At 52.2% G+C, this 13,449-nt stretch overlaps 1 protein-coding gene across 4 annotated transcripts in view; it reads right to left on the bottom strand.

Annotated features, from left to right (window-relative positions):
- The window catches only part of PTK7 (protein tyrosine kinase 7 (inactive)), a gene marked incomplete at both ends in the record, with an annotated part of 59,819 nt that extends 46,486 nt beyond the window's left edge, over positions 1 to 13,333 (bottom strand). For all 4 annotated transcript variants that reach the window (XM_079712264.1, XM_079712266.1, XM_079712265.1 and 1 more), the window contains one exon: positions 13,234 to 13,333. In XM_079712264.1, coding sequence (XP_079568390.1) covers positions 13,234 to 13,333 — 100 coding nt within the window. The remainder of the gene's footprint in view (positions 1 to 13,233) is intronic.
- Between the last annotated feature and the right edge of the window lie 116 nt (positions 13,334 to 13,449).

Raw genomic sequence — 13,449 nt, 5'->3', positions numbered from 1 at the left:
CAAGGCCGGCAGCTGGCAGGAGCCCCACGGAGGTCCAGGCAAGTCCTCTCAAGGCTTCTCAAACTGGACAACTAGTTACGCTCAGGACAATGGAGGGCCCGCGGGTAGTACTCTGGGTGCTTGAGATACAAAAAGGGCTTCAAAGAATTTGTTGACCTGGTTTGAAAAGAACCCCTGCCTCCCAGGACAGGCGATGGGAAGATCAGCTTCCCCAGAAGTTTCAGAGTTTTGTCAAAATACATTTTTATATCATCAGAAACGCCCTGAAAAGAGCCCTGGAATTTTCTTAACCTCAATGCCCTTCTTCCTGATTGTTCAAGGCACAGCATCTGCAACGCTTTATTCTCCTTCAAAACGTTCCCAAAGGAAGTAAAGCAGAGCATTGACTCCCTGGAGGGGCTGGGTCTCTAGACCCTGGGACTTCTGAGTTCTTGCCCTCCAGGCGGGCCCTTAATCAGCCCCTTTCCTAGCTGGGCACACCTACCAAGGGTTAAAGTTTTGGGCAACCACACAGAAAGAATGCATTCTGAAACTCCTGTAAGGTGAGGTGCCTAAAACACATATCTACACAGCAATCCACTAAAAAAGAAAAAAAGCTTTGCTCTCGATATCCACTGACACATACAAAAGGGACATATTTTTGTCTTCTCATGTGCCATCCAAATCCCAACCTGACAGCCAATCCATCCCACCATCAGATGGACCAAAACTCAAGCAAAGGAAGAACTCCCCAGCCTTTGGGCCACTTGTGTCCTGAGGGGGAACCGCACCGCCCAGCCAATGCTCAGGTAGCACCAAGCAGAATGATTAGCACCAGCTGTCTCCAGAAAGCTCAGATCAACCCCACGCAACGGTGCTGCTGTGAGCGGAAGCCCATGCTACCACCCCCTGGGGGTCTCCCGCATGCCACCCTCAGGTCTTCACCCTCTGAGCACCTGGCATTTACTGTGTCCCCCCTTTTGGTGCTTCTCTGTGTCCTTGCCTTGTTCATTACCCTCCTCTGGTTCTGTCTCAGTTTGCCTACCAGACAATCCATTCCTGGAGTGAGTCTCCAGTCTCCCCCTGGAATAGCTCAGCCTTTTTATGTCCTTTTTTTTTTTCTGGCCGCATGGCTTGTGGGATCTTAGTTCCCTGACCAGAGATCAAACCCTGGCGCCAGCAGTAAAAGCAGCAAGTCCTAACCACTGGACCGCCAGGGAATTCCCCGCTCAGCCTTTTTAATTTTTTTAAATATTTTATTTATTTATTTATTTGGCTGTGTTGGGTCTTAGCTGCAGCATGCGGGATCTTTTTTTTTTTTTTTAGTTGCAGCATGCAGGATCTATTCCTCGACCAGGGATGGAACCCGGGCCCCCTGCACTGGGAGCATGGAGTCTTACCCACTGGACCACCAGGGAAGTCCCTCAACTTAGCCTTTTAAAATGGAGACTCTAGGGGAATTCCCCGCCGGGGCCCAGGTTCAATCCCTGGTTGGGGAACTGGGATCTCGTATGCCAGGTGGTGTGGCTAAATAAATAAATAAATAACCGGAGACTCTACCATAAGAGAGGTATTTTCTTTCCACAAGAGACTGTTTGCCCTCTTAGGGACAGCTACCTCCTCTTCTGGATATCGCTTGCTTTTTAAGGATTTAGAAGTTCCCCGACCTCCCCTCCCACATTACCTAGCATGAGGCCATCTGCCTTAAACATCTTTTGTTATTTATGTGCCAGACTAAAAGGAAGACAGCTTCTATTGGAAGTTACTAATAGATAGGAAGCAAAAACAGGTCTGTAACTAAATCACATTCTAACTACCTTTTATCAAGTATTCACAATAGGACAGACGAAGTCCTTTGCATACACTGAATTTCAAAGATGTCACTGATTTTAAGATGCACCATTATTTATGTTCCAGCAAAAGGAAATGGTACCAGTTAAACTAAGACACAACATTACATAATTATCTCACAACCAAAGAAGTGAAACTGGGGAGGGGGAGAGAGAGCACCTTAGAGTTCGTGAAATACAGTACTAGCTCACTTAATTCTCACGAGACCTCTAATGGGATGGGTATTACCATCCCCATCTTACAAAAGAAGAAACTGAGGCTCAGAGAGGCAAAGTGAACTAAGGTCTCCCGGGGAGCAAGCTGCAAAGCCAGAACTCAGTTCCTGAACAGATTTCTGAATTTCCGGGGTTGGGGGCATGGGGGCCGGCGCGGGGCAGCCAGGCCTCAGACAGACCAGCCTTGGTTAAGCTGCCCCGCCCCTTCAAGGGCAAACAACACTTGCTTGCTGATTCCTGAAATTAGGGTCTTTTTGCAATTGCACCTTCACAGATCCTACTTCCAAAAACAACAAAAGGAAAACAGGTTTCCCTAGCTCCTTCCTCACAAAACTGGCTGGAAATGAAGGGGGGAAGCTCTCAGCCAACTTGTTATACATAAAGCACATTTAATGAGCCTTTCAAGCTCTGGGAGTGGGAGAAGGAAGGGTTCATTGGAAATCTGATACTTTGTCAGCCAAGTGAGAGGGGCAAGGCCCTGAGCATCAACCCTGGGGATTAAACACCATCCCAAACCCCTTTGTCTGCCAGAAGGAGATACTTCCTGGGGGGCAGGAGGCAGCAATGCTTTTTATGGCAAAGCCCACCTAACAACAACCCTCCACCGGAGACCTGGCTGGGGCCTTTGTACAACCCACCTCACCATAAACCCTCTGTCCTCTCCCAAACCTGCTGGGGTTCCTCTTCCCACAAATACCTGTGACCGTCATAAACGCCCTTAAACAGCCCCGGTTTACTGCCCAGCCTGCCTGCTGCTAAATGAGGGCATTTGTTTCAAATTTGCAAATACCAAGAGCGCTGGAAACCTAAGTCCACTCCTAAAATGAAATGTTCTGCATTCCTCTGGGCCGAAGCACCGCGCTTCAAAAGCTGCAAGAGGCCCTGGCTGTTTACTCACTGGTGGGGCTATTGGGAGAGGCATTTCCCTGCTCCCTGAGGAGGCTGCTTTGATCCCGGCCGGGTGGGAAGGGGACCGAGGGAGGTGCCACCCAAGCCCAGGCCCGGCTGGGCCCAGGCTCTCCTGCCCCCTTCCTGGGTCGCCAGTGGCAGATTCGGGGTGCCTGGGAAAGTGAGTCTCATGGGGAGGCTCAAGTAGAGACTCACCGGAGACAGAGCAGGCCAGCTGAGCGGACCTCTCGGACCATCTTCAAGAGGCCCTCGAAACAAAGGCGAAGAGAGTAAGGGAAGGCACGAAGGCTGAGAAGCAGCTGACAACACCCCAACCTCTTACACAGAAATAAAGAGGCAAATTCCCCACCCATCCCCCTTGCGGCACCAAGCAACTCAGGACACTGCATTGGGCTGGGTGCCATGCGGGTGTTTACTAAATAAAAGCCTTTTGTTTTAAGGAGTTTTTTTTTTGGTGGGGGGGGTAAAGAAAAGACAGAGATCCTCCTCCAGGCCCCCAGGGCTTGTTCCAAGGCACCGCACTCCCCCCTCCCCTCCAAGCTCCTCCTGCAGGAGGCCCGAACCCCTAGGGTAGAGGAGGAGCCCAGATCACAAGCTGCAAAACTGCTGGCAAGTTGGGCATTTTTTAAATTGGTCAGTTTAACAATTGGTTTAATCTGCTAAATTAACCAAACAGAATGATTTGCTCTTTGTAGCTGCAGCTCCAAGACCAACAGCATTTCCTTTCCCCGCCCACCCACCCCCAAGACTGTAAGACAACCGTTTTCTTTGTCTGTGATTTGTTTTGTTATTCAGGTGGCTGGAAGTGAACTTGGGATCACAAATGCCATCCTAGCACACCACCTCTCAATGGAACTGCCAGCCTGAAGGAGCCTACTCTTTCTTCTCCCAGCTGGGAAACAGCTCATCTTTGTGTGTTTTTTTAATAGATGAACTACAAAAGAATCAGAACACTGAAGTGTTGCTTTGCACCCTCCATGATAGAGCGTAAATTCCCGTGTTGCAACCTGAGAACTTCAGAAGCGGAAGAACAAACTTAGCAGGATTGCCAAGCGCAGTCAATGGCTGAGCCAAAGGGAGATACACCTGGCACCAAAGAACTTACGTCTCTCAGGATGTCGAGGTCATTGTTCAACCTCTTCTGAAACCTCTTGAGAATTAAGACTTGCCTCCAAAGTCAGAAATGGAAGGAAACCTACATCCATCATGCCCCTACTATGTGCCAGGGCACGGGCACATCTATCTGTACAAAAGACATCAGAGGAGGTAAACTGAGAGCAGAGATGATTCTGTTACCACCTACGTGGTCTCCACCGCAGCATAACCCAGTATGCAACTCTCAGCAGGCACACCGGTCTGGAATGTGGCAGCACACCTGCAAGCCCGGGCCTGTAACTGCCCATGACCTTCCAGAAGCACCAGGCGGAAGAGACTCAGGACTCATGGGTTCATGAGAAAAGCTCCAATCTTGGGGATGCAGGCAGTGTTCTGGACTTCTAGATTACATATAGTCTGATCATAACACTAAAAACTTTAAGACGTATACAAACCTCTGAATGGGCCATTGAAAACTTTAACCTGACTGTTGTAACCAAAAAGGTGGGGGGGAGAAAAATGAGCAATCCTGAATGCTGTGTCCCAAAAGATCTCTCCAGGTTTAAGTTATGGACACACTCCCTCTGACTCTAGCAGGATTGCCTCTAAGCCCACCCAGAGAGTTATCTCGGCTGCAAAATCCACTCCCCAGTAGTCACCTAGTTCCAAGGCGTGTGTGCAACATTTCATAGACTCTAGTGATGACATACATACAAGGACATATGAGAGCACGGAAACAGCTCTATTACTTACCAGCTCTGCAGTCCTGAGCGGATCGTATTTTGTGCCTCAGTTTCTTTACCTGTCAAATGCCTCCCACCCCCACTCCTCCAGAAACAAACAAACAAACAAAACCCAACCACCCGCATCCTGCCTCTGTGGCTTCTTGATAGGATGGAAAGTCAGTGCGAGTGAAAGCATTCTGTAAACTGCAGAGCTGAGTACAGCTGTCGGTCATCACGGACGAGGCTCTCCCAAAGCACACCCAACCCCTCTTCCCAACTCCAAGCCTCCCTCCAGTTGTCCTCCCTTCTGCGCAAGAGAAGAAAAGGGGTTCCCCACCTGGACACTGGTTCCTCAAATACTGGGACTGAAACGCACCAGGTAAAGATGGCTGCTTTCCCATACTCAGATAAAAACTCTCGTGTGTTTTTTTTTCTCATAAGAACTCCCTCCCCAAACTCTCCAAACCCTTCATTCCCTTTGGCACCCAGGGAAAGACACCCTAATTCCAGCTGATCGAGTCCAGACGCATCTGTGCCCATGCACTAGACACTCCAGAATAAAACGCAGTCCTCAGATGCAAGTGCTCTCCCAACACTGAGGGCGAGCGGGACGACCTTACAAGCTGTGGCAGAAGCACGGCTGGGGGTTGTGGATGGTAAGGCTGCGCTGGCCTCAACGGTCACCACAGGCAAGGTCCTCCAAGGGCTTCTCAAGTTGAGGCCCGAGAGGTAGGTGGGATTTGCCCAAGGTCACACGAGCAATCTGGGGCAAATGTGGAAGCAGGGTCCACATCTCCCAAGTCCCAACCCGGTGCTCCTCACAATGTCTCCTCAGGCTAAGAGGGAGGAACACCCGTAGGGTACCCAGAACTAAAGTCCAGCAAGACCTAGGACCCATCCTTTCCGCTGAAGTGACACCACTTCTACTGCAGGAATTCCTCTGAATCAGGAATGCCCACACACTTTACCTGGGGCTGTGGGAGGCCCCGGGGGCCCCAAGGGAGAGAGGACACAGGAGACAGGTAAGCATGAAGCTCCTTAATGAAATGGGAAATAAACTCTGAGCAGCATTTCTTCCCTGAAGACAGACAGCCTTCTACATCAGTGATCACATCAGGCTAGAAGCCTGATTCTGCAAGGCAGCAAAATCCTCTGGCGGGGAAAGGAGCCCAGAAACAGGCCGAGACTTCAGCAGCCACAGACATATACTGTGGAATGGGTACAGCACTGGGGTCCCAGCCTCCCAGGCTTCTCCTAGTGTATGCTATGAGCAGTAGTGCCCCACGCCCCCACCACAGGAGGCAGGAGAACAGTAGTGAAAAGGGTTCCTATGAAACATATTATTAGAATAGAGGTCGCCAAAATCATCTTGGCCTACCAACTGGGAAGCAAAGAGCAACTAGTTGCAAGGCTCTCATTCCAATGGCACAGCCATGTACAACCGTACAGGTTGTGCACTGCTCAAATGCCCGGCCAAGGGGGTACTATTGAAATACTGCCTGTGCTCCACTAGCCAAAGCCCTGTGTCCTCATGCAGGGCTGCAGTCACTTGGAGGAAGGGTGCCTATTTCTAATTTGCACAAAGGCACCTTATGAGCTAGCTGCTAGGACATCCCAGAAGTCCCAAGAGCAGACAAGCATTCTCCTCGTTGCCCCCACCACCACCACCACCAACCCAAGAAGGGGACAAAAGAGTCAGTGTGTCTCCTGGAGGAGAAGCGGTGCATGCCAGCGCCCACTCTGGCCACCTTAACCCCCTCATGGGGAGACCACACCGCACCTCGGGAACCTCCCCATGGTTCTCATAGGAGTTCCTGCACGTTATACAGAGTAACTGACGGGGGAGACCCCCACAGCCATCCTGTGATGATAAACACCCTCCCTTGGGTATTATAAAAGTCCGCCTCGGCTGCAAGAAGCTCACTTTCTTACTCACTCCCTGGAAGCACCTCAGCAGGCTGAGGGAGGTGGTCCTGAACCAGCATTCATCACCCTGGGGAGAATCTGCCACCGGGATAGAGGGAGGAAGAGTTCCTACCAGGAAACGCGAAGTGGCTGTGCCCACATTTCCGAGCTGCTGTTGGAATACTGAGACCCGTTTAGAAAATCTGTGCTTTAGAATGAGAAAACGTTTTCTAAAGCTATAGGTCAAGAGTGACCAAGTTGAGCCCTCGCAAACCATTCTAGAAAGACGGGACTGGAACGAAAGGCTGACACCTTAAAGGGAGACAGAAGGTCAGGACCGTCTCTGGGAAGAGACAGCAGGGCTGACCAGAGGGGCTGCTTCCCCAGGTCAACCACCTTCACAGCTGCGACTGCTACACCCTAACTTCCCAGAGGCGGGCAAGGCAGGAGTCAGCATCATTTGCATTTTGCAGATGAGGAAACTGAGGCTCGGAAAGGTTAATTAACCAGTTCAGGGTCGTGTGACCAGCAGCAGTGAGCCAATAGATGTCACTTCTCTTCCTTTATCATGTGTGGTATCAGCAGAGAACCACCCAAGTTTTCAGACTCTTGATCCAATGCCTTTCCATCATTCTGATCAGTCACCACAGACTACAGCTACTAGCAAAGTCAATCCTTTCTCCTCTCTGAAGCCCTCCCACTGCCCCCAGTTGCTCCTGCATCATGGACTCACCTTCCTACACATTCTGGAATGTTATTCCATCTACTTAGCACTTTACCAAGTGTAGCCTCCCATTATACTTCATCTGATTCTCATCATCTTGTCGCCTTCCTGCCTCCTGCGCCACCTGAAACGGCTTCACCCAAAGAAGACACCCAAAAGCTTTGAATTGAGCCCATCCTAAACCCCTCAGCATTAATACCTCTTTCTCATCACCACACCGCCACTTTAGACAGACAAATTCTCCTTATGGCTACACAGTGGTTCTCAAACTTGAGAGTAGATAGGAATCTCCTGGGAAGCTCTTTTAAAATGCAGTTTCCTTTTGAGACTTGAACTATGTGACAGGATTGGCTATTCAAACAATACAATGTAATCTAACAAACGGGAAAATAAACTACACGTTCTGGCTCCTCCCCCAACGATTCTGATGGGCAGACCTGCAGTTAAGGCTCAGGTGACTCAAATTTTAACCAGTACCTCTGGCTACCTGCCCTCCCACTATATTCCCCAATTGTCTCTGGACCACGTATTTGAGAAACACAAATCCACGTCTTCTTAACGTGTGACTCACAAACCCTACCCCAAAGACTCAGGACCCAGTTATCAGAAGTTACATACACACCTAAGCCAGCCAGTTCATGTCCTGCACATCAGGGTCTAAGTTTCTGGCAGGGAACGTAGGATCTGCAGGACAGCCGGTAGATTGCATTCCACTCACCTGTGCGTTCACTCAGTTAATGCACACAGGGACACGAGAGCTCCGGGACCCCAAACCAAGCTGCGAGAGGGGGAAGGCGCCCGCATAGGTCAGCCCTTCCAGCACAGCTTCCTCCCTGCCCCACTGCCGCTGTGTAGCATTACTGGGAGGGAAGTGGCCTGAACTCAGAGAAGAAAAGAGGATGGAAAAAGTGACAGACTACAGAGGGCTTCCTCAAACCACTGATTAGCTGTAGCAGCTCCTGTGCCAGCTCCACCAAAGCGCCAGGGGGCTCGGCCGGGCTGAATGCGCACTGAGCAGTGAACGCCAACAACCCCAACGCGGGACTCTACCTCACCCACGTGGCAGAACCCCCATACCCTCGGGACAAAGGATCAGACAGCTGGGGGGTGGGGGGCAGCGCAGGACTCAAGGAGAGAGGCAGGCCGGCAGCCCGCGGGCAAGGCCAGAGCCCGCGCCAGCAACCGTGTTCCCACCACGTGGCTCTGCCGGGCAACAGAGCAGAGAGGCATGTACTGAGGTTAGGGAGAGCCGAGGGAGGCTAAGGGACGCAGGCCAAGGATACCCAGCCCGGTTTAATGACCCTTTCCTCCATCAGGAACACACCAAAGACTGAATCCCTGGTCCCACACTGCTCTTGGCTCAAATATTAGAGTTTGAACCGGCCACCCTCCCTCCCAGATGAGTCTCACAGAAGCTGTACTGGCTCAAAAACACACAACTCACCCAAACCCGCCCCACTCCAAAATATGAAATCCTCCAAAACTTTAACAACTACAACTGTTGCAGCCCAGTGGAGACATTGCCTCCCTTTATGAACCAAACATATTCCTGAAAAGTCGTCCACAGACCAAACTTCTTCCTAACAAATCCAATTTCTCCACTGGCTCTCTTTATAAATTGAGACACACGCTCCTCTAGGAAAAGCTAAGGCTCCCAGAGGGACAGAGCTCCACCCTTAGTGTTGCAAATCCTCTGGAGTCACACCTTTAATGGACAAGTTTCCTGACAAAATCTAATTCAAATTCAACCCAAAGTGAGGTCATTTTTAAGTGTATAATATCACACCGGAGAGTTCACATGAACTAAAAGTTATTTAAGCTAAGTCTTCAAATACTGTGCAAGATCTAGGGCTCCTGGTTCGTACGGCTGCAACGGGAAAGCTCTGTACCTCGAGTTTCTATATAAGGAAGGATGCTTAGAGCAGGACTTCTGAAACCTTGGGTGCAGTCACCTGGGGAGCTTGTTAAAATGCAGTCTGGAACTCCGATTCATGCTCTCAGAGAAAACTGATGATGCTGGTCTTTGGCCCATGGTTTTTTTTTTGTTGTTGTTGTTGTTGTTTAAATAAATTTATTTATTTATTTTATATTTATTTTGGGCTGCGTTGGGTCTTCGTTGCTGCGCGGGCTTTCTCTAGTTGCGGTGAGCGGGGGCTACTCTTCGTTGCGGTGCGCGGGCTTCTCATTGCAGTGGCTTCTCTGGTTGCTGAGCACGGGTTCTAAGCACGCGGGCTCAGTAGTTGTGGCTGCGGGCTCTAAAGCACAGGCTCAGTAGTTGTGGCGCACGGGCTTAGTTGCTCCGCGGCATGTGGTATCTTCCCGGAGCAGGGCTCAAACCTGTGTCTCCTGCACTGGCAGGCGGATTCTTAACCACTGTGCCATCGGGGAAGTCCCTGGCCCTTGTTCTGAGTGGCAAAGTTGTAGATAATCTAGGCCCCTATATAGCTCATGGTGGTTAAGCTGTGGCCTTTCCAGGCAGGTCAGCTCCATATGCAGAGGTGGATGCCCATGCCCAGCACTCTCAGAGAAAGCCAGAAGCCCTGCCACATCAAAACTCAGAAAACCGCCGCAGAGAACAGACAGCCCAGAGACAGGGAAGGAAGATCGGGTCCCTTGACTGGGTGGCAGTAGAACAGGCACAAGGAGAGGGGACAGGCAACCCCAACCCAGAGAAGTGGGAAAGGGCACAAAAGACCCCCCCACTGCCTAGCAGTCACAGGGGCTGTTTACCTTTGCCACTGGTCACTCTGCCCTGTACTCAAATGCTTCATTCACTTTTTAATAAACCTAGATAAGGATCTACTATAAATAAGATACCACCATAATGAATTCTACAGTAAGTTAAATCCCTTCAGTAAGTTAAAACCCAAGTGGGGCAAAAATATGGAAGATAGCCTAAGAGTCCAGAGGTTCTCCAGGCATCCACCTTCTGGTAGGAGAGATGGGACAGCTTCAGGAAGGAAGTGGAGGTGGGGCTGGACAAAAGAGATGGGGAAGGCGGCACATACCAGGAGACCGGCCAGAGAGAAAAGAAAGGTCTGCAAAACCCCGTATGTTTTAGGGGATGGGAAAGAGACTAGTTGGGCTGGAATGGAGGGTCCCAGTGAATGCAACACGTTTATTGTCGGAGGTGACTGTAATGCTGGAAAGGTAATGCTGGCAGCACACCACCAGAGAGGGAAGAACAAGAAAGGGGCCCTTTATATACTTCGTTACATTTAATCCTCAGCACAACTCCAGGAAGTAAGTCCCTTTACAGAGGAGGCAAACTGTGAGGTGAAGAAATCTGCCAGGGCCACAGGGCCTGTCAAAGAACCTTGAGTTGCTGTTTTGGCAAACACTTCATCCCGATGGCCTGGGCTCTCTCCACCACTCAGCCCTGCTCTGAACGCCAGGAGTCTGACTAGATCCTTTGGCAAGTGATGAGCAGAAATTACTCTAGCCCTCCCGCCATACTTCCCAACATCTGAGAAAGCCCATCACTGATAAAAGGGCTGAATTACAGGCTGCAGAAGCCATCTCAGGACGTGACAATTCAATTTCCCCAAAGAAACAAGATCCTGGAGGAAAGAACCCAGAGACGGGGGTGGGAAGAGGGATGGGTAGTGACCCCAACCAACCATTCCAGCCGTGAGGCGAAGAATCCCAGGTTTCAAACGTCAAGCCCTCTCCTCCTCCTCCTCCACCATGTTTATCACAACGGGGATCTCAAAGTTCGGAAAGTTCCTCAGCCATTTACAGCATAATTACCCAAACTTCAAAATGGCCTAATCCACAAACCTAGCCAGCCTAGGTCCCCTACTCCTGCCTTATTAGCAGCGGGGTCTCACTACAAATCCACCTAATTACACAATGAGATGGAAACATCTACTGTTATCTATTGAAAAATCATTGCCCCCTGAAGTCATGCCATCCAGGGGTGGGTTGAGCCCCCGGATTTCACCAGAAGACAGACAGCAAGCGCCTCAGCCTCGACTGAAACTGTTTACAGCGCATGGGCAGGTTCCACACGAAGACACATTTGATGGAACTGATTTAAGGCTCTCATTAAAATGTTCCTTTGTTGAGCACAAGACATCTCCCCACCCCCAGAGGAGATTCCAGGCCTCCAGTCCCCAGCCCTCAGCCTGCCCTAACTCCCCCCACCAGAACCCACCCCTTCGCTAAACACCAGTCACCGGATTAACATCGCTTAACATCAGAGTCGTCTTCTCATGGAAGGAATTTAGGAATTTAGCATTTGTTGAACAAGAGCCCTGTCTCCACCAGAATCTTCCCCAGAACTCTAAACATCAGCAGTGAAGGCAGCCATATCTGGCACCCCACACACCAAAACCCAAACAGCCTGCAGACCTAGGAAGCCTGTGAGCTTGGACTACCGGCCCATATGGCTGGGCCCCCTATGCTGGCTGTGCAAAAAACTTCCATACTTCCTCCGGGAGCAGATGTGGGTTCTGCCGTGAGCATTACCACCCCACACATCAGAAGGAACACAGGGCAGCTCCAGAAACACCTCCTCCGAATCCGGGGAACTTGTTCTTACCTCTCGGTCCTGGGTTACAATTACCTCTCCTTTTACAACTAGGGGTGTGGGAGATGTTCCATTCCATCAGCACCAAACCCCTCAACAGCTGGCAGGCCAGGGAGATGTCAGAAAAGGCAACTCTCCCCACCCTCCCCACGGCCACTCTTCAAAAGAGGAGGAAAGTGATAAGCTCGCACCAGGTCTCTTGGGCAGAGTTCCCCCAGAGAGGGCTGCTGCCAGGAACATCACCAAAGATCGTGGGTTTTGGAAGCGGGTACGGGGTGCGAGGGGCATACTTCCAGTCCAGAGTGTTTGGGGTGTGCGGGTACCTTGGCGCTTTCCTCTAAAGCACTTCAACACCTCGGTGGTGACTCTCAGGTGTGACCAAGCCAGGAAATAAAGCGAGGGGAGGGTTCGGGTCCAGTCTGCCCTAGAGATAGGGGCCACACCCTCATCAAAATGCTGAGGCCCTCCAAGAAGACAGAATGAACTCTTTGCCTTTCTGCCCGTAGAAAGAGAGATTTTCTTTCCTTGCTGGGGAGAGAGAGGATGGAAATCCAGGAAGGAGCAGAACCAACCCCGTCCGCACCTTTGCAGGCCGGCCATGCCCGATTTTGGCAGCGGCCTTCACACATGAGTCACCGAGACAGCCTGGGACTCTCAGCTCCCAGATCCGACCCTGGGAGGGAGTGGGCTCAGGGCTCGGGCCGGGAGCTGGAGGAGATGGGACGGACCCTCACTCTTCTTTCCCTTCTTCCGCCCTCACCAGCAGGGCCGTCTGGGTCCCAGCCTGGCCCAGAAACTTGGAGGAGGGAAGCCGGGAGCGTCCGGCCGGCATAGGTAACAAAGCTCCGCGCCCCGCGCGCCGGTCGGTCCCGCATCCGGCCACAGGCCGGCCTCCCTCACCTAGGCTGAGCCTGCCGGGGGGACTCCATCTCCCCCACCCTCAGCCACCGCGCTGCACCCCCTAAGTGGGGGGGCGGCGCCGTTTCTCCCCCGCAAAGAAACGCCCCACTGGAGCCCGGGAGCCGGCAACTCCCGGCAGTTCCCGAGCAAACTCTCGGCTCGGGCCGGGAAAACTCCGGGGAAGCTGGAAACGCGTCCTCGCGGGCGCGGGGGCGAGAGGGGCCCGGCCGAGTAAGCGGGGGCTTCGCCATCTCCCGGCCGCCGGGACCTCGTCCCCCGCCCAGAGAGCCCCTGCCCTACGCCCGGGTGACTCCCCCGCTCCAGTTGTCCAAGCCCACCTCCACGGCGCCCCCTTTGGCCCTAGGGGCTCCCGCGCTCCCCCAGCTCGCCGGGACTCACCGCCCAGCAGCGGCAGCAGCAGGACGCTGAGCAGAGGCAGCAGGACGCTGAGCAGAGGCAGCCGGCGAGGGCTGCTCGGGGTTCCGCGCGCGGCTCCCATCCCGGCGAGCCCGGGAAAGGGGGCGGGCGGGCGCACGGCGGGCTAGCGGTCAGCGCTCCCCGGCGGGCCCAAGAGGCCGAGCACACCGGAGCGCGGGTGCCGCTGCAGCAGCCGCA

Source organism: Hyperoodon ampullatus (assembly GCF_949752795.1).
Source record: "Hyperoodon ampullatus genome assembly, chromosome: 10".
NCBI classification, from domain to species: Eukaryota; Metazoa; Chordata; class Mammalia; order Artiodactyla; family Ziphiidae; genus Hyperoodon; species Hyperoodon ampullatus.
The sequence above is the reverse complement of the archived record's forward strand: the minus strand, read 5'-3'. Positions and strand labels throughout refer to the sequence as shown.